Consider the following 20,794-nt stretch of genomic DNA (forward strand, 5'->3'; position numbering starts at 1 on the left):
TAAATATAGTCGAAATATAGCCTTAAACTCTAATCATGAAAAGACCAGAAAGTCACAGTTCAACTTGCTGTATTTGTTCACCTTCCATTTATCTCCTCCCGAATGCCCAGGCATTGGGGAAACATTCTAGTTCTGATATAGACTGTGCATACATGTAAGGTGGTGACAATAATGGAGACAGTGCTGTGAGCAGAGCCTAAAGGGCACAAGCACCTCGTGCCCTAGTATGAACGTCTCAGAGGACTCAGGAAGGTGTGCGCAAAAGTTGGCCTGACCATGAAGAATTTGAGGGCAGTATTCAGAGGACCAAAGAGGTGTTTTTTGTTTTTTAAAAAAGCTACTTTGTAAATCATTCAAGTTGTTAGAAAGATTTTGATTGTAACTGTAACTGTAACTGGATGTAACTGGATTTTGATTGTGACTGTAACTGGATGAGATTTGCAATGATGACTGACATTGACAGGATGCCAATAAGAGGTACTGGAATTGGAAATCCATTGAGTTAGTATTCAAAAGCAAGAGAAGACGGAGTGATACACATTCAAATTATAACATCAATAGCTCCTCAGAGTTATTAGCTAATTAATATAAATTTTGATCCATTCTCTTTTAAATAAATATTCAATGATTTCTAGCCAAACGTAGCTCCAATGGTTTGGTCTCAAATCAAATGAATTGACTCATTCTATCCCAAACAACCTCAGTATGCTCTAGATCTGACATATGGGCTCTCTGTGAACGGAGTAGGACAGTGGTGGCAAGGCTATAGCACATCTGCCACAACAAGTTGTATCGTTGAAAGCTCTAAAAGGTTCACCATCACTGGACTAGAAGTTCTGGCAATGACACTGAGCCTCATTGAGCTGACCTAACATGTGGGCACTAATGAGCAATGAAACAAAATTTCCTAGAATGCCCCCCTACATCTAGTTCTTTAAAGTTCAATTATATGTCAACTTAATTGAAACAAGGAAGTACTTTCTAAGAGCTTATCTTTGTTAGGAAAAGAGTGTTGTAGAAGAATTGATCTCTCTAAAGACCCAGAATCCAGATATGCAAAGCTCCAAATAATGGACATGCACTTATAAAAATTTAAAGGGTAAGGGAAATAGGTCATAAAACACCCAATTCTGTAAAAAATTAAAACAAACATGTAAATATAACCTCTCTATCAACTCTTACTGATGTATGATGTGTAAAGCATATGGTTTTTAAATTTTTGAGGCATCTGGCTAAAAATGCATGTGTAAATATATGTATGTGTAGATCATATACTTCTTCTAGTAACTATGTGGAAGACTTTGCAAATGAAATGTGTTCTTCAATGAAACATAGAATAAAAAGAGAAGCAACAATAAGAAAACAAAAGGGAAATTTCCTCACTATTTTTGACTCTTAAATAGTCAGAATTAGTCACATTTAAACAAGGAAAGTTTTTTGAAGAGCATTATGTGCTTTATTCATACCCTAAAAGTATTGTGGGGGAAGTCACATCTTTGCCACAGTGAGCGAAAAAGATACAGTTGTCAGAAATGGGCACATTTTCCAATAGGAGAAAAATCCAGTTACCAACTACATGAGGGTTCATTTGAGTTTCTGGAACTGATAGCACATCAGCATGCCTTCTGAGGCTTGTGCATGGCATGTTATTACAGCTGTATATCATCAGAGAGAAAAAAATAATTGGTTTTCCTTGGAGTATCTCTAAGTTGATGTCATATTCAATAACCCTGTAGTTGAAAAATCTATATATGATGGATGAAGTCTGGACTATCTCTTCAATTTAATTCCTCTTGTGCCAGCGTCTGCAGGCCCTGGTGTACCTGTCATCTTGAGGTGAAAGCACACACAGTATTCAGAAAATGCAACCAGGCATTACTTTTGCCAGATAACAAAGTACATGAAAACAATTTCTCATGTACAGTGGCCTCATTCTTCACTGTTAACTATGCCACAGAAAAGCCAGTTTGAATGAATACAACCCCACTCTTGGGTCAATAGCAAGACACAACTGGAACCAAGACTCCATTCATAGGCAAGGACAGTGCCCCTTTCCTCAGGGGTGGAGGGTTTCAGAGACCTACCGGCTGCTAAGGAAGGCTCTTAGGCATACTACTGATACCCTTCCAACAGGTACTTTTCCCTGGGAAAGGAAAGGCTGCTTCTGGATCTCCTGAAGATAATGCTCAAGAAAGAACACTTAGGGCTTGGTTAGGAAAATCTAACCAAGACATGTTCTGTGGAGTAACTGAATTTTTTAGGTGAACAGAACCTTCCTTTCTCTTCTCCCCTATCTTAACAGCCAGCATCTTTTGTCCATCTTGGATAAGTGGATCTGCACTTGGATGGGGAAGTTTGGGTTTGACTGCCCAGGATTAGCTCTAACATAGGAATCTGGATACATCTATTGCAGTAGCATATAAGTTCGGCCTTGGGGCTGTTCTTAGCATATGACCTCTGTTAAGAGCCTTCAAGGCTAAACTCAATTCAAACCTGCACAGGAGTCTGGCTTAGTTTGGAACTTTTGGACTAGAACTAGCCTTTCCTCTAGTGGGAAAGGTCATGCTTAGTTTCAAAATTTAGTCAGGTGACATGTGACATGCAAATTAGTCTATTTTCTTGAACTCAGTTCTATGTCTGAAAAGCAACTAATATGTACATGGCTGCAGAAGAGGAAAAACTTGACCAGTTTCTATGCCACTAATTTATATAATGTATAATATAATCTCAACGAAATTAATTGTGCTTCTAACTAGAAGTCAAAGCTGTTTAAATTGTTAACAGTTGGAAGTGAATTACTAAAACATTAAAATTTAGCTAATAGCTGAGAATTATTGAAGGGAATAGATAAGAAAACAGAATTTCCTTACCGATTAGCAGAGCTTCTTTCTCTGACTTTAAGCCTTGGCTTCTTTTCTCCACATTGTTCTCTCGGTCTTGGTTGACCAACGCAACCGTCAACACATTGATTTCCTGTAAAGTTAAGAAGCAAAAGTCACATGTGTGTTTATATAGATTCTGTGCATTTCAATAAAAACCACCAGATTTTTAAAAATCTATAAAAGAGGTCATCACTTCCATTTATAACTGATGATAAGATCTTATAAATAATTGACCCATTTTCTCACCAGTAGAAAAGTAATTCTCAGTCCTGGCTCCTAACTTCTGCTCCCAGAAAACCAAGTAACTGTATACAAGCAGCATATTTGGCACAAATTATCTTAGGTTCTTGTCCACATTTTGATTAAACTCTGTTCACTAAAGCTGTATTTGACTGTAGCTACTTTAACATACTTTATTTCAAAAATGAAAAAGTTTCTGGGAAAGCTTACAGTAGACAGACTGATTTATCATACTATGCTAACAATATGAGCGAGTGTGCAGGGAAAGCTGAGGTAGAAGTGCTGGTATGAATATTTAAATTGAGTAGGTATGGATTCTGATATACAGTTGGAAAAGGTAGATAAAGCAGAGGTTTATTCTTTTCTTTGGGAACTAAAAATTAAGAATTGTGCAACAAGCCAATAACACATGGAGCATTGAACCAGGACTATTTTTAGTTCTCTATGGTGTTCATAATTTAAAGACAGAGATACAGATTTAGCTCCATCTTCCTAGGGTTGCTATTAGGACTCAAAATAGATTTAATAAAACTGTAGTAATCTGCATATGTGATCTGCAGAGATAGGACAGTACGATGATCAGGGAATTTGAGTCTTCTGGTTGGAAGTTGCTCACTGCCCAGTGGCTCTAATGAGCGATCCATGATGGCTGAACAGAGTGCCCTGTGCACAACTCTACCAAAGAGACAAACCCAGACACAAATAAAAACTGGAGAGTGATTGAGCAAAAACTCTAGAAATCAGCAAGGAGGTGACAGGAACTTAAAACAGCATGGAGAGTTAGAAAGGCAACCTAGATAACAAAGCGAACTGCAACTTCAACATCAATTCCTGGCTGGGGGCGCTAGAGAGGAGCAGGAATTCTGCATTTCTGGGGAAAGTTAAGTGGGAAAGTATCAACAAACCCCCATCATAGCAGTGAAACTGCAATTCTAACCGCAGGGGTTCTAGCAGTCATGGTGGCTTTAAGTCTGTCCAGTCACAGAGCAACTACTCTGCTTCAAAAGACTATACACTAACTCTGGGCCTCTTCCAAACTGCAGAACCCAAGCGGCTACAACCACCACTGGTAGACATCATCTTGCCCTAACTGGCAGCAGATGCCTTGAACCACAGACGCCTTGGGCCTTTACATATGTCGTATGTATGTTCTTCCCAGGGAAGATTACAGCTTCCTCAGCATCTTGTTGCATTAGGACCTGTGACTTCCAAAGACACAGCCAAGACCCAAGGCTGACTTGTACTGGGGCATAGGAAACAGGAAAGGTTATCTTCCTAGCCCATTGTCTTAGCGAGGCAGGTGATAGTGCGAGAAACATCCTGGCCTTAGGCTCAATGCAGCAAGAACACCCTGGCTTTTGGATACCACAAGAATGTTCTGGTTTCACCATATTTCCTGCTATGAACCTGAGAGATATGGTTCTATTCTTGCCATATTTCCTTAATATCCTGACAAGAGCATAAAAAGCATGCTCCTGCCTTTATTACACTTTCTTGACATCTACAAGAGCCTAAGGAGCATGTACTCCAATGGTTTTAACTTAACTGAGTGTCAGTATAATATCATTAGCATTATGGTTTTGACCTACCTAATGGGCTTTGGAAACCTTACTGGTTTCAACTATACACACTGAATTTCAACTAAAATCTCTTCCAAGGTGAGGGTGGGGACTCTCAGTTGACTAAAAAGAAGCCAAGTTAGTTACCATTTCTTTTTTTTTTTTTTTTTGTTAGTTACCATTTCTGACCAATACCTCAATTCTAGGAAAACAAGAGAAGCCAACTCTGGAACTCAATGCAATTGCTATTTTTGGGTACTGCCCATTTGAAACATTCCTTTACTTTAACTTCAAATCTAAAACAGGTGGTACCACTCTGAGTTAAATTCACTCTTGAGGTTTCTCTTTGGCCCATCCAAACTCTGTGGAGTATACTTCCCCTTTAATAAATCTCAACATTTCTTACTATTTCTATGTGTCTGCTTAATTCTTTGTTCAGGATACAAAGAGCCTGGCTATTAGGCAAGACTGTGATCAAGTCTGATAACATGTGTACTATTAGTGCAAAAAATCTCTGCATTACCCGTACTTTTCTTTGAAGAGATGGGGAGCATTCTAGCTATGTCTCACAGTTTGAGGATTGTGGTCACCATTGCCCCAAACTATGGCACCATCTGTATATACCCCAAGAGAACTAGCAAAGCCCCTAGCCTTGACACTTGAAGCCCCAACATCACATATACACCCCAATCCTGTAAGTGCTGTGGAATGTTCCTTCCAAACCTTGCAGCTCCAGATATCAATAACACAAATCTGCACCACCTGCACTGGCCCATGAAAACTAGAGAAGGTCCCAAACCCAGCCCACAGCCTTGGGACTGAAGTCATTAGTCCAATAGCCCTGGCATCAACTCTATTTGTCTCTGGGAACCAGGGAAAGTTCACATTCATATCCTGTAGGTCTGGGATGGAGGTTAAAATTGCCAGGAGCCTGTTAACCATCAGCATATTCCTGTGTGATCCAGGGGTGTTCTCATTCATAACTAGGTCCAGAGCATGAATACTAAAACTATAAGCCCTTGTATCAACTGCATTTGACTTTAAGACCAAGGGAAGGTCACTAGGAGGATAACCTGGAGTATAACCAGGATTGTAACAGCAACACAAGCCAAAACATTAATTTCATATATTTCAGGTTATCTAGGAAAGATCTCCACAACTCGTAGTCTTGGTATCATACATGCTAGTGCCCACAGTCCCATAATCACCTTCACATGTTCCTTGGACCTGAAGAAGTCTCCATCTTACTCTTCTAGGTCCAGGAAAGTGCTATAAGACCTAAAGTCACTCATATCATTTCTTGGAACTTGGGGAAGAACCCTGTAATTTTTTATGCCTTGAGTCCATGGCTACCAGTACCACAGGCCCCAAACATGTGCTCATTTTTTAAAATATAAGGAGATGTTCAACCCAGTCCATCTAGAATTGTAGCTGCTGCCGCACAGCCCCAATCATCTCCTGCACTAAACTTGAGGGTACTGGGGAGGTATCTTTCATATCCTGTGTTATGGCTTGTGTCTAGAAAGCTTTGTGTGGTCACAGATGAGGCTTTTTTTTAAAAAAAAAAAGTAGCTAGGTTGAGAGTATGTAAGGCTGGGATTAAGGGTGGGTGATTATTAAATCAGTCTACTGATTGATTTGGCATCCACCCTACACCTGGTAGCCTAGAAAGAATTTAAAATGGGAAGAAAGAAGCTGATAAAGTCACTTGAACTTGCTGCTCCCTTCTGCCCACCCTGCTTCCATGCACTGTTTCTCATCTGTGATGCCTCTCTGTCATGCAGCCCTGTCTTGGATCCAGGCAACTATAGACTGAAACCTCTACAAACTGTGAGCCAAATAAACTTTTACTTCTTTAACTTTGGGTGTTTTGTCTTAGCAATGGGAAAAGTAATAAGACAGAATTTGATACCAGGGAAGTGGGATTGACCATGTGGATCAGGAGCCTTTGGAACGGGCCGATGAGTAGAGTTTGGAAAGGTTCAGAGATGTTGGCTGAAGAAATGGTCCTGGAATGTTTTAGGCTGTAATTGTTGAGAGATTCTGGTCAGAGTTCAGAAGACCAGACTGCTGATAGAAATGATGCCAATAAAGACCAGGCTCAGGAGGTTTCTGCTGGGAAGAAGGACTGTATTTGCTGTTGGACTCCAGACAGTGTGTGTTATGGTTTGGCAGAAGGTTTGTATGCATTTTGCTTATGTCCAGAGACTGCTTGAAATTGAGGTTCAAGTTAGCTGACTAATTAATCTTGAAGAAGAAATTTCAAGACAGTATAATGTTGAGGGGGTGGCATGACAACTACAGGGTTTTTTTAAAGCCAAATTTATGTTGAAAGTCAAGAGCAAAGAGCCCAAAGAATGATTTAAAACATTGTGTTTGGCCAGAAAGAGAGCTGCAGTAAATCCATGGGCTGCAAAGATAGAACAGAGGAGAACATGGTTGCTGAGAAGAAATAGGAATACAGAAAAGCTGGTCTAAGTATACCATGAGAAGTGGAAGAAATCTACCCTTAGCAGCATCAAAACTGAAAAAGTAAAAGACTTTGCTTTGAGAAGAGAGCCCTACAGAACCATGTTCCAGAATAGTGGTGGCCTAAGTAAGTTGTTTCTCATGATTTGGTTCAAAGGTACTCAGCTCCTCAGCCAAAAGAGAAGGAAGCCTGGTTACTGCTCCAGCTGGCATCAGACCTTGATATCATCCACATGGTGCTGGTTTTAGGTGCTTGCAGAATGGAAGAATTGTGGGGTAAGGAAAGCTTCCACCCAGATTTCAGTAGATGGCCTGGGAGGTGAGGGCAGTGTGTAAACCTGTGAGTGCAAAGCCAAAGGTGTGGTGGAGGCTCCAGAAGGTTGGAGAAGCCAGGAGAATGGATTGTCCTAGAAAAGCTGCAAGGAGTAAGCAAACCCAGCCCAAGAGAAATCAATGAGAGCTACAACCAGTAGAAGTGTTACAGGGGGAGAGGCACCCAAGCCCTTTAGAGTTCACAAATTGGCACAGGTTGCCATAGACTGCCTCAGATACTGGACATGGAACTATAGGACTTAACATTTGCTCTTCTGAGTTTTGGACTTGCTTTGGTTCCATATTTTTGTATTCCCCTTTGTATCCTACTTTGTGTGATAGAAATGTCTATTTTTGTGATAGAAATGTCTTCCACTGAATGTTGGAAGTGTTTAAATTTCTTTTCATGTATATAGGGTTTTATAGCTAAGACTATGTCTTAGATCTCAGAAAAAACTTTAGACTTGGACTTTTAAGCAATGGTGAAACTGTTAGAACATGGCAATTCTTGGATATGGACTAATGCCTTTTGCATAAAGGCATGTGCACAAATCTTTGGGGTCTTTAGGGAGGACATTATGACGTGTCTAGATGTCATGCCATGCTGCCTTGGAATTAGCCAACTATGAACTGAAACTTCTTCAAACTGTGAGCCAAATAAACATTTACTTCTTTAACTCTGGGTTGTTGAATATTTTGTCACAGCAATGAGAAATGTAACTAAGACATCCTATAACAGGGATTGTGCTTGTCACCTGTGCTTGCCTCATAAGAAATGGAGACAGACTTCTCCACATCCACACCACTAGGACTGTGGTAGCTGCTAAAGCAAGCCCAATTGCTATTAATTCTTGACTCTGTGGGATATATGATACATGCCTTGGGAAGTGTATGTCCATTGCAAAACTGTATAATTACTTTTGCAAACTGCTGCAATCTGGACACTGAGGCATTAACAGGAACTGATGATATCAACCAAAGCTGAAGAAATCACAGAGATGTATTACACTTCTGAACTAATATACAACCAAAGCCAATGAACCTACCCAACTGATGCCCCATATCCTGTCAAATCAGAAAAATCTTTCTAATAAAAGCTATTCCATAAAATTAGGAGAGGCTACTATTTCACCAAATGCATAGGCATAAATAGGAATAGAAGAAACATAACATCTCTAAAATAATACAATAAGTCTCCAGAAAAGAGCCCAATTAGAAGGAAATATATGAAATGTATTGTCACAGTTATAAATGCCTTGTGAATGTCATAAAAGCTGTTTAGGAGACTAGTAAAGTAGATGTTTGATTGTGTCTAGATCATAGAGGTGTGACCTTGGAGACTATATTTGGTCTTTGGTCTCTTCCTCTATGAGGATCTCCCCCTTTCTATCTTTCTGTCTTCCATAAAGCTAATAACTACTGTCTACCACACTCTTCTGCCATGATGTTTCTGCCTTGGAACCAGCCAACCACGAGCTGAAACCTCTGAAATCATGAGCTTAAATAAACATCTCCTCCTTAAAGTTTCAGGCATATTTTGTTCCATCAATGGGAATGCTGACTAATATATACCTAGAAGGAATTCAAAATAACATGTTTCAGACACAGGAAAACACAGACAGACAATATCAATAAATGAGAAAAAATAATTCAAATATGAGTGAGAAATTCAGGGGGATGGAGATTTATCTCAGCAGCACAAGCACCTACCTGGCAAGCATGAGGTCATGAGTTCGATTCCCAGTACCAAAAGAAAAGAAAAAAAGAATTGTCCAAGAATGAGAAATTCATCGAAGATAAATCATAAAAAACCTAATCAGAAATATTGAAACTAAAATATTAGATAATGAAATAAAAATCCAGTTGAAAACTGCTAGAACATTCTAGACTAAACAGAAGAATTTCTGAATTTGATATCAAAACTTTCAAATTAACCCAGTCAGACCAAAAGAAGAAGAAGAAGGGGGCAGGGAGAAGGAAAGACTACGGAACTCCACTAAGAGAACAAATACTCACATATTCTGAATATTGTAAAAGCAGGGGAAAAAGCAAAAGGCATTAGAAACCTAGTTGACAAAAATGACAGCTGAAAAAAAATTCCAAATCTTCAAAGAGATGTATGGACATCCAGATACAGGAAGTTCAAAGAACCTCAGCTGGATTCACTCTTCACCAAGGCTTATTATAGTCAAAATGTCAAAAGTAGAAGATGAAAGAATTCTAAAAACAGCAAGAGCAAAGAATATTATCATATGTAAGAGAACACACATTAGACTTAGACTCAATGAAAACCTTAGAGGCCACTAGAAAACTGGATGTTATATCAGAAGTCTTGAAAGAAGAGGAAAGAAAAAAACCCAAAAGCCTTCTTTACTAAGAATACTACACCCAGCAAAACTATCTTTTACAAATAAAAGAGAAATAAAGTCTCTTTCCCCAGTAAGCAGAAACCAAGGAAATTCATCACCATTAGACTAGCCTTACAAAAAATGCTTAGGAGAATCCTGTATTAGAAAAAAAACTATAACAAACATGAAAACACAGAAATGCACAAAACTCACTAGAACAGATACACAAAAAGGAAATAAAATCAAACCATAGCATAAAAAAGTACCAAATAATGAAGATAATGAAGAGGTGGAAAGGAACAAAGATACCAAATAAGAAAACAATTAGCAAAATGACAGAATTAATTTCACTTATTAATAACAACTTTTAATATAAATGGATTATTCACCAATCATTTAACACAGACTTGCCAAATAGATAGAAACAAAACACAAAAACAACCCCTCAAGGCAAAAATCAAGATAAGACCCAATTATATGCTGTCTAGAAGCAATTCATTTCATTGGTAAAAATACATACAGATTAAAAGTAAATGGTTGGGAAAAGATATGTCATGCAATAGAAACCAAAAGCTATGCTCATCAGATAAAGTAAATTCTAAATATGAATTGTAAAAAGAGACAAGAAAGCCATTATATATTGATAAAAGATCAATTTAACAAGAAGCTGCAACAATTATAAATGTATACCAAACAATGGACCACCTAAATATATAGAGTATGTATGCCTGGATATAATGGTAGAGATAGACTTCAAAACAAATAATACTTGCTGAATTTAACACTCTACCTTCAATGCACAGATTGTTCAAGGAAAGTGAGAAAAGAAACATCTAAATTGAACTATACTACATAACAAATGGACATAAATAATTAATGTTTATGATCTATACAGTCAATGCTATTCCAATACAAATGCCAATGACTTTTGTTACAGAAATACATTCATACAGAAACACAAAAGCCCAGAAAAACAAAACAAAATAAAAACAAAACCCAAAGCTGGAGGCATCACAATATTTGACTTTAAAACTTACTACAAAGCTTTGTAGTAATCAAAATAGCATAGTATGGACATGAAAGGACATAAATACCAATGGAATAGAATAGTGAACATAGCAAATAATCATGTTAATGCAGCTAGTTGAGTTCTGACAAATATTCTAAGAACTATAGTGAGAAAGGACAATTTCTTCAATAAATGGTGCTGGCAAAGTTGAATATACATATATGCATAAAACTGCAACTTGGTCCTTTCCTTTTACTGTACACAAAATGAATTGATGACCTAAAAACAAGACAGGAACTATGAAACTGCTATAGGAAAACATGGAGAAAATAATTCAAGCCATTGGTGTAGGCAATGATGTTTTAGATGGGACCCCAAAAGTACAGGCAAGAAAAACAAAATCATAAAATGGGACTATATCAAACTAAGAAGCTTTTGCATAGCAAAGGAAATAATCAACAGAATTAAGGTAACTTACAGAATGGAAGAAATGATTTTCAAACTAGTCATCTTAAAAGAGATCAGCATCTAGACTATATACCGAATTTTAAAAAGGTGAACACCAAGAAGTCATATAATCCAATTAAAAATAAGCTAAATTTCAGAGTAGACACTTCTTTTAAGACGTATAAATGGCCAATAAGTATATGAAAATGTGCTCTATCTCATTTCTATCAGGGAAATGCAAATCAAAATTATAAAGATATTTCTTTGTTATGTGCACATGTGTGTACACATACATGTATGTGTGTTGCTGGGGATTAATCTTAGGGCCTTATACATTATAGAGAAACATTGTACCATGGTACTATATCCTCAGACCCCCAAAAGCTTGCTATAAATATAAATTTGTATAGCCATTACAGAAAACATTATGTTATAGAAAATATTATATCATAGTTCTAACTTTAGTTAGACTAGTTATAGTTAGAACTATAGTTGAACTATAGTTAAAGTTAGAACTATAATATTATCTAGCAGTTCTACTCTTGCTTATATCTCCAAGGAAAGGAAATTGTCATACCAAAAAGACATTCGCATTCCCATGTTTACAGTGATACTATTCACAACAGCTAAAACATGGAATCAACCAAGATGTTCAACCATGGATGAGTGGATAAAGAAAATTTATGTGATATATATATACACACACACATACATATATATATATATATATATATATATATATATATATATATATTTGACCACAAAAATGAATGAAATCCTGTCATTTGCAGAAACATGGATAGAACTGGAATCACTTTGTTCAGCAAATAAGTCAGACACAAAAAGATAAATTTCCATATATTTTTAGGTGTGGAAAAGAACAATTCAATCTTATAGAAGAATGGGGTGGAATAGTGGTCACTAAAAGAGTGGGGTGGGAAGTTCAAGAGGTTGAAACAGAAAGTAGATAAAAGGGCAGAAAAACAAAAGAGATGGAATTAGTTCTGGTTTTCCATAGTACAGTATAACAACTTGATTAAAATAATCTATGATATGTTGTATCTTACTGGATTTTATTATATGTGATAGTATAAACAAATTTTTTATAGACAAGGAGATAATATAGTAACCATTGTTCATTTTCTGTTAGTTGGTTCTGAATACCCTGTAATACTTTCATTCTCTTTAATGGCTTTACACTGTCTTGTTATGTTTGATGCTGTAGTATATGAAGGTATATTCAAATATTTCAAGGAAAGAGACACTATCGTAACTATTGCTATGTTGGGTTGTCTTATGGTGAAACACTATGTTGCTTAAATTGTTGTGTTCTGACCTGTGTTGTTATGTCCTCTTTTATCTTAATCTTTTTTAAATAAAAAAAATCTATGATATATTTAATAATGACTAGGAAGAATACGAAATTCACAACATAAAATGATTAACACTTGAAGAGATGGGAGGGCTTATTACCATGATTTGATTATTACATGCTGCATACACATATCAAATTACCATAATATAACCCATAAAACTATACAAATATTATATCCCAAAAAAATGTCTATTGAAGGTGGGAGAGCACTTTGTAAAAGAGTTAAGAATAGTCTTTCCATTAAATGGTTTGGAATTTGTTCAGATGAGAGAACTAGGCAGGTAGAGTTAAATGGATAAAGAATTCTGATGGTCTCTAGACATAGGGTTTGGCAGATGCTACCAGAATTAGAACTAACTACAGGATATTTAGCTACTTAAAATAAATTAACAAAACTAATAATAGGCAAGAATCAGTAATTCTTAGGCGTTTGCTAAGTATGAAAACACAAACACTATCTTAAAGTATTCAAATGAAAAACACATGCTAACCAAAATAGACAAATGAAAATAATTTAAATTATGAACCACCACATATGAAAAAAGAGAACTTATAAATTGCTAGGAAAGAAAGCCCTATAGAAATTTAGGTTGGTCATGTCTGGTGAGGATTTGGGGGGATTCTTTTTAAGGTAAGACCTTCTAATGACTGAGTTATGAAGACCGAGCAACAGGTGAAGTGATTTGATGATTGCTGTAGTCAGAGGTTGCAAGGAGAACAATTATATATAGGACACATAATTTACAGTATTTATAATGTCACCCAAGGAGTCAAATACAAAGAAAGTGTAGGAAATCTGCCCAAACTCTAAAGATCTAGAAAATTCAGCCGAGGACCTGGATCCCATGGCAATAACCTGAGTGAGTTTAACCTGAAATCACAGAGCCCACAACTCCTGAAAGGTTATTTCACAGATCTGCACTGAGAATGCCCAAAGGTCAGCGATGGAAGCTCGAAAGTCTGTGCCAGTGGGGTGAAGGATCTGTACTAGCAGGTTGAGGGTTCTATACTAGAACAAGCAATGCTCCAACTCAAGGCCAGGGCTCCCTCAAAAAGTACAACAGCCATCTTCAGTGACAACGAGGTCCCGAGCTCCTCCAACAGTAAGAACAGTTGAGTACATGCCAGAGAGCTAGCATGACAAGCTTCTCCTGGAGATTAAACAGCACACATCTTCTCCTGCAGAGCCAGGAAGTGATGATCAAAGTAAGGACCAAAACTCTCCCAAAGTGAAAGGCAGCCATGCTCAGCAACAAAGTACTGAGCTCCTCTGTTGATAACAGCCGAGTTCATATCCGGGGAGCCAGCATGAAAAGCTCCTCCAGGAGAACCCACAGCTCCAAACAACAACACTTAGGAGAACCTATAATGTTACTCTTGTTCTCCAGGTCTCCTTTTTATGCTGGTAACAGTCTTCAGGTGGGCCATCCATGCTCCGCACCATGCTGATTCAGTTCAACTGGAGTTTAAGTTGACCACCAGTTACCAATCCAATACAATGATACATGAGAGGTAAGATCGTGGTTGACTAAAGGTATCAACCGGGACTTGAGAATGATGGTAGAAATGTCCCTATAAGAAAAGGGGTCAGAATTGAGACAGTGCAGTAAGGGAAGCCTAGAGCAAGCTGTGCATAAAGGTCATTAGAGACGAGATGAAACATGTTCTTAAACTTCAAAAATAAAAATAAAAGCAGCTCTTGCAAGCCAGCCCCAATAGCAACACAATGAAGAACTTTAAAATATGCTAAGGTTTATGTGAATGAATTTAGAAGTTTCCAAAGAGTTACAAAGATGGGAATAGGTGTTCCTTCTGAGATGAAATAACACATGGTGTTTTCTGATTAGGCTATCTCAGTTAGACCAGAGAAGAACTGTGTGTGCAGCTCACATTGTTAGGCTAGTAGGGTCAAGGAGCTTGCTGAGTTTTACTCATGGCATATACCTTAGGGATAAACAGGGACATACACTGGGATTCTAGGCCTGGGAAGATATGATTGCTTAAAAAAAGGCAGGATGAGGTTCTGTAAAGGTTTCCCAAAGAGGTTTAGAAAAAAAAAAAAGAAAGAAAGAACATTTGGTTGGAAGAACATTAACTAGGATGATGATTGCATCATTTAAAAAATACAAATAATGAACTTCAGGGCTAAGTGGAAAAATACCTCCAAGAGAGGGTGATCTGTTCACAGCCTGGATGATAACTGGGGCCAAATGAAATTACTCAGAAGAGTTTAGCAGACAACAGGCCTACATTGATTGCCAAGGCTGAGTGGTGTCCTGGGGCTAGCACACAGTTAAGGGTCTGGGTTTAATGAAAGAAATGGATTGCAGAGGACAGGCAGCATCTCAGGAGCCAGCACGAGACAGTAAGAGCAGAACAGAGTGTGGGTAGACACCTATCTCCATGTCCAGAGCTGGAGTCATGCAGAAAGGGAGGCTTTGCACAGGCCCCCAACAAATGCTACAAAATCAAGACTATCTGCAGAGAACCGGCTAAAGTTGTTGTGGTTTAGATGAAAAAAAAAAGCCCCCTAAAAACTTCGTATGTTCATGTGTTCAAAGGTAGGGCTTTCACAAGGTGATTGGGTCATGAGGACCATATATAGCTAAGGCAGGGACTGATCAGAAGAGGTGGTTCAGTGGGGATGTGACTGAGAAGGGTGTACTTCTCTCTTTCTGGCTTCTCATCTCTCTGCTTCCTGGCTGCCATGTTGTGAGCAGCCGCCCCCTTCTCAGGTCCTTTCACCATGCTGTTTTTGGGTTGGAACCAGCAAACAATGGACTCAAATCACTAAAACTATGAACGAACGTAAACCTTCCTTCCTTCGAATTGTAGATGCTTTAATTTGTAGGGTAATTTGGTCCTAGCAATGAAGAATGTGACTGAGACAATAGCATAGCACTGACTCTAGCTTTGATGATGATTTAAAGTTGGGCAAACAAAGATGGAAAGAAACATAAAAAGAAAGGAAAATGTTTAGGATCATCTTTCTGTGGAACTAGAGCGTATTACTGGATATTATACTCTGTGTTCTGTTCACCACAAATATTGTACTCTTGCTTTGTTAATAACTAAGGAGAAGACACAACTCACTGTAGGGCTCACTGCAGGGCTCTCATACCAGTCCAGCAGGCCTGGGCTGAGGCTCGGCAGATGCTCCAGTTTGGAGGTAACTTGGAGGAGAAGGAACTACATTAGAAACTAGTGCAGGACCCAATTAAGCTGATTAGAAGGGCTCCAAATGAATGCTTGTATCTTATAATAAACTAGCCTTAAGCATCTCCAAAAGGGAAAGTACTGTTTCCATTCTAGTCAAAGGTGTGTCTAAGCATATTAACTAGAGTCTTGGGTCTGTAGTATCATTTAGTGAAGTGGAACAACTTGTGAGCACTCAAGAGCTATTACCGTCTAAGTACTCTGGCACCTAGGCCTGCCATGGACATACTGTAAGCTTAGACTCTGGCTGACAAAGTCACAGAGTTAACTAGATGGGTAAATGATCATGTCTTGTATTTTTCAGAGATAAACATTAAAGGCGAAGTGACTTAAGGGATGGTAGTACTATTTTCTGTGCTGTGCTTCTATCTGTTCATCTATTTAAAAAGAAAGATTTGTTTTAATGACTTATGAATTATTTTCTTTGAAAAAAGGTAATCTGATTTTTCTGTATTGGTAATAGTGTTTGTTTGAACAAGGTAATAATAATTGTTAGTTGTCTGACACTTTAGGGTAGTCTCAAAAGTACAAAGTAGATAAGCAACATCTTTATATTTTCTTCATGTTTTTGCTTAGGATCTAACAGTCAAAATTATTACCCAATGTTTGTCAAAAGAGTGCCATCATCATGACTGGCTACGATGAACTAAATATAAAGAGAGAAAGTGGAACTCCAAACCAAACCTTTATTGCATTTTAGCAAAGGTTGTTACTTTTGATCATCCCAGAAGTGTTTATGCCACATGTATACATCACACGCCTATTCTGGGCTGAGGACTTCTAAGGGTGTTTGGATATTGAGTCCAGAATGTACACGCTCACTCAACAAGTGAACCTTACAAAATATAGTTAAGAAAGAAATGCCAGTAGATGAAGTTGGGTAGATCAGGATGAAGAGCTGAGACTTCATCTGAAAAACTTAACTAGTGGAGAGTTTTCAGAAAGCAGTTACATAAACTCTGCATTTTAGGATTTGATTTGGAGGCAAATGAAGGTGGAGTCAGGGGCACAGGTGAGAGGCCCATGTGACAGTCTAGTCATTTTAACCCTTTGATAGTGAGGGTTAAAACCAAGTCAGTGATCAGAAGAAATATTTAAGAAGCAGAATTTTAAAAATTTTGGTGACTTGGTGGATGAGAAAAATGTTGAGAATAAGTGGGTATGTTGGTGACTAGGAAAATAGAGAAATAAGGAAATATTGATTATAGTGTGCTAAGTTTTAGAATTTTTCAACTTAAGATTTCTATAACATCTTATTAAGATATCTGAAAGTAAGCGGGATGTATAGGTTTTTGAACTTAGAATCAAGGTACTTACACTTTTCTATGGGCATTTCTCAGGTTTGTTTGTAGCAAGCAAACTTGCCTCTGGGCTTGCTTAAGCTTGGTATAAACAAGGTGGATTTCTCAAATTCAGGGTTTCTTCCCTGTGACAACCCCTCTGCATGTGTGGATATCCCTCTGGGCCCCTCCACAGAGAGATGCTCAGTGTGTACAATACGTAAGAAGTCTTGTGAAGCAAGATAGTTGATAGCACAATACAACTGCAAGTGGACACAATACCTTAACAAGTGGAACAATGCCTTATGGTAGAGAAAAATTGGCCATGATATTAAACACTAAGGGAGAATATTTTCAAGAATAACGAAACGCGTAATAGTTTATATTTCATCTCCAGCTCTGGGGGAAAATGCCTGAAGGTAGGACACAAATTTGAATTAGGCCCTACTGATCTCTTTATTTTTTGTTAGTTAAGTTAGAGAACTTCTGTCAATGCTATTAGAAAAATGCTAAAAAACAGCTAGGCTTCATGTTTTACTTAGGATGTTCCAACATCTGCTTTGCAATTGTGGAATACATTCTTCTAGAAGATTGAATAATAAATTATGCATGAAGACCCACTGTCTTTTTACTCATTAAAATTCTTTACTCTGATAGATGCAATGTGCCTTGAAAAATGATAGGTCTATGAGATGTTCCAGATGTCCCAAGATTCCAAAGTAGAAGCATGGATCAGGTGGTGGTGACTGAGACTATTAAGGACAAATTGTAAACAGTGTATAAATATCTGGCAGGAAAGAAACACTAGGTGAGATCAAGAGTTTCCTTGCAGTGAGAGCTATCAGATTATGAAACAGTCTGCGAAGGTAACCGCGTGAGAGCACCACTCACTTGACACTCTGAAAGCACACCAGAATATAGCGTGCACCAGGTAACTTTCTGCAGTCGATAGCAGAATGGGTTGGATGATCTTATGTTGTAGTTAGGGGTTTTAAGAAGAACAACTGCAATCAGGACATAGAATTTATAGTATTTTTGTGATAATCACCCAGAGTTAAACACAAGAAAGTGCAGAAAATCTGCCTACAACTCTAAAGATGGAATATTCAGCCAAGGGCCTGGATCCCACAGCAATGTCCTGCATGAGCCCAGCTGAAGACCTAGAGCCCATGACAATGCTTCCCACAAGTCCAGCTGGGGGTCTAGAGCCCACAAGAAGGACACATGCCAGTCTGTTTTACGAATCTACACTGAGAAGGGCCAAAGGTCAGCTGTCTATGGAACCACACTGGCTTTATGAATGCAAAATGGAAGGCCCAAGGACTGGAATTCCTACATTTTACCATTTTCTTCTATTCTACAAAACAGGGCCTTTATATAAAAATTAAAGAAATGCACTTTAAAAAAATCTGGACACAGGTCTTTCCTAATATAATTCTACGGATCTGCAAATGGGAAGGGGACAAAGAGATGGGAGGAGGTTGTAAGAAGGGCAAGGGCAGGGGGAGTAAAAAGAATTAAAATGTGTATGTACATGTACCAGTTCTCCACAGAGAATGCAATCATTATGTACTGCAAATGTGTACTAATATTTTTTAATTTTAAAAAGAATAAAAATATCACAAACTATATTATTTTTTCAGATTTTTCTATTTTTATTAGCAACACCAGCATTGCTCTATTTGTTTGGGAATGAAACTTAACAGTTTTTCTCTGATTCACTCTCTCCAGTTCCTTAAGTGCTTTGAAGGTCTGTCTAAATCTGAATTCCATCAAGTCTCTGCAACATCTCTAGTGCCCTTTCACGTTTCTCCCACTAATTTTCTACAATCAATTCTCCTGATTTCATGCTCTGGCCACTGAAAGAAGCTCCTTTCTTTCTGCCTCTGAGCTCTTTCTCTTCCTATCTATCTTACAGAGTATCACCAGATAAACTTTATTTTTATCTTTTATTTCCTTTTTTTTGGCAGCACTGGGGATTGAACCCAGGACCTAGCGTGATAAGTAAGCACTCTACCATGGAACTATAGTTCCAGCCCTAAGTAAACTTTCTTAAATGCAACATCCATCTTCTTAATCTCTCACTTCAGATGCTTTCTGATAACCCATAAGGAAAGACAGGTACCACTTTGTGGCATTTTGTGTTCAAGTCTTCCAAAAGAGCCTATTGTCTTTCTGCACTATGTTCTTAGAATTCTCTTTCATATCTTTTCCTGCCACTTCTTACTTACATTTTTATACACAGCACAAGTCCTATATTTATCTCCCAGAGTCATTTGTTCCAGGATACTTGCAGTTCTTCTTCATCTGGACCCTTTATAAGCCACAAAAGTGGCAAGTGATCATATCTATCTATCTATCTATCTATCTATCTATCTATCTATATTCGAAGAGGACTGACTTTCATCTATGTTTTCTTCTGGCTCATTTGGTGCAGTCATCACAGCTAAACAAATGAGGCATGTGGCTGCATGGAACCTGTGTTCTAAATGTCATCATTATACATATACCAGATCACTTTAGATATCACGTCCCTTTAAATGTTAATTTTCTCTTGTATAAAACATGGGTCATTCCTTCTTCCTGTCCCCCAGGGTTGCTGTGAAGACCAAATATAGAAACTGTACATTTCTACGACTATATTGTACTATCATTATTTACCTTTATTGTTCATAGAACTGTCTGGCTACAAAAAAGTGTTTAATATATATTAGAGGTACTGAATCCATGCACGCATTTCATGTAAGATCTTGCCTACAATCATATAAAAACAGGCATGCAAAAGTGATAACTATGTGTTTGAATACTGTATATTTTCTCTTCTCTAAATTTCTGTGGCAATTGTATTATACTGTTATCCTTTTAGATTCCTACAAAGTACCAAGTGATCCACTGAAAGATGCACAAGTCTTTAGTAATCTTTATGGTATTCTTGATAGGACTGTGCAACTATGGCTGGGGAAAGAAGGAAATGGGGGACACCCCTCACACCTGGCTCTGTGAGTCAGACCAGGAAGTAACAGGCACACAGGAGCTGATAAATGCAAGAAAGACATATCAGTGGGGGCTGGGGATTTAGCTCAGTGGCATAAGCGCCTGCCTTGCAAGTGCATAGTCATGGGCTTGATCCCTGGTACTGAGTAAAAAACAAAACAAAACAAAACAAACAAACAAACAAAAAAAAAACCCATAAATAATGGCCTAGGATAGAGAAAACTATGGAAATAGAGACACAGAAGGCTCTGGCTCCAACTGCCACTGATTTGCTATGTAACCTTGTTTCATTTTTCCCTTTGTATAGACAGAGATTTGAAAGAAATTATCTCAATGGTTTTCCTGCTGCAAAATTCTGTATCTGTTCTGTTTCCTTTCTCATGAGTTGGAGCTTCATTTAGAATCGGATGGCCAACTTGGCACAGACAATATGTACTTTCATGAATTTCTAATGCCAATTAAAATTAGAGAGGAAGATCTGCTCCTATGTGCTGCTGCCACCATCAGAAGGTTTGCTTCCTGTGGGCAGTGAGCACAAGCAGGAACATGCATCTAGATCCACCCCTGTGCGACCACTGCTTCCACTGGAAGGTTGCTTCCTGTGGGCAGCCAGCACAGGCAGAGAGATGCAGCCAGATATACCCAGTGTGCTTATAGGCCACC

General features: G+C 38.1%; 1 protein-coding gene across 14 annotated transcripts in view; it reads right to left on the bottom strand.

Annotated features, from left to right (window-relative positions):
- Positions 1-20,794, bottom strand: part of Enox1 (ecto-NOX disulfide-thiol exchanger 1) — a 568,850-nt gene that overhangs the window by 20,915 nt on the left and 527,141 nt on the right. For all 14 annotated transcript variants that reach the window (XM_063232742.1, XM_063232740.1, XM_063232745.1 and 11 more), the window contains one exon: positions 2,871-2,973. In XM_063232742.1, the coding sequence (XP_063088812.1) occupies positions 2,871-2,973 (103 nt within the window). The remainder of the gene's footprint in view (positions 1-2,870; positions 2,974-20,794) is intronic.

The sequence above is a fragment of the Cavia porcellus genome, unplaced genomic scaffold (genome assembly GCF_034190915.1).
Source record: "Cavia porcellus strain 051 isolate PalLab524CR breed Dunkin Hartley unplaced genomic scaffold, mCavPor4.1 scaffold_21, whole genome shotgun sequence".
NCBI classification, from domain to species: Eukaryota; Metazoa; Chordata; class Mammalia; order Rodentia; family Caviidae; genus Cavia; species Cavia porcellus.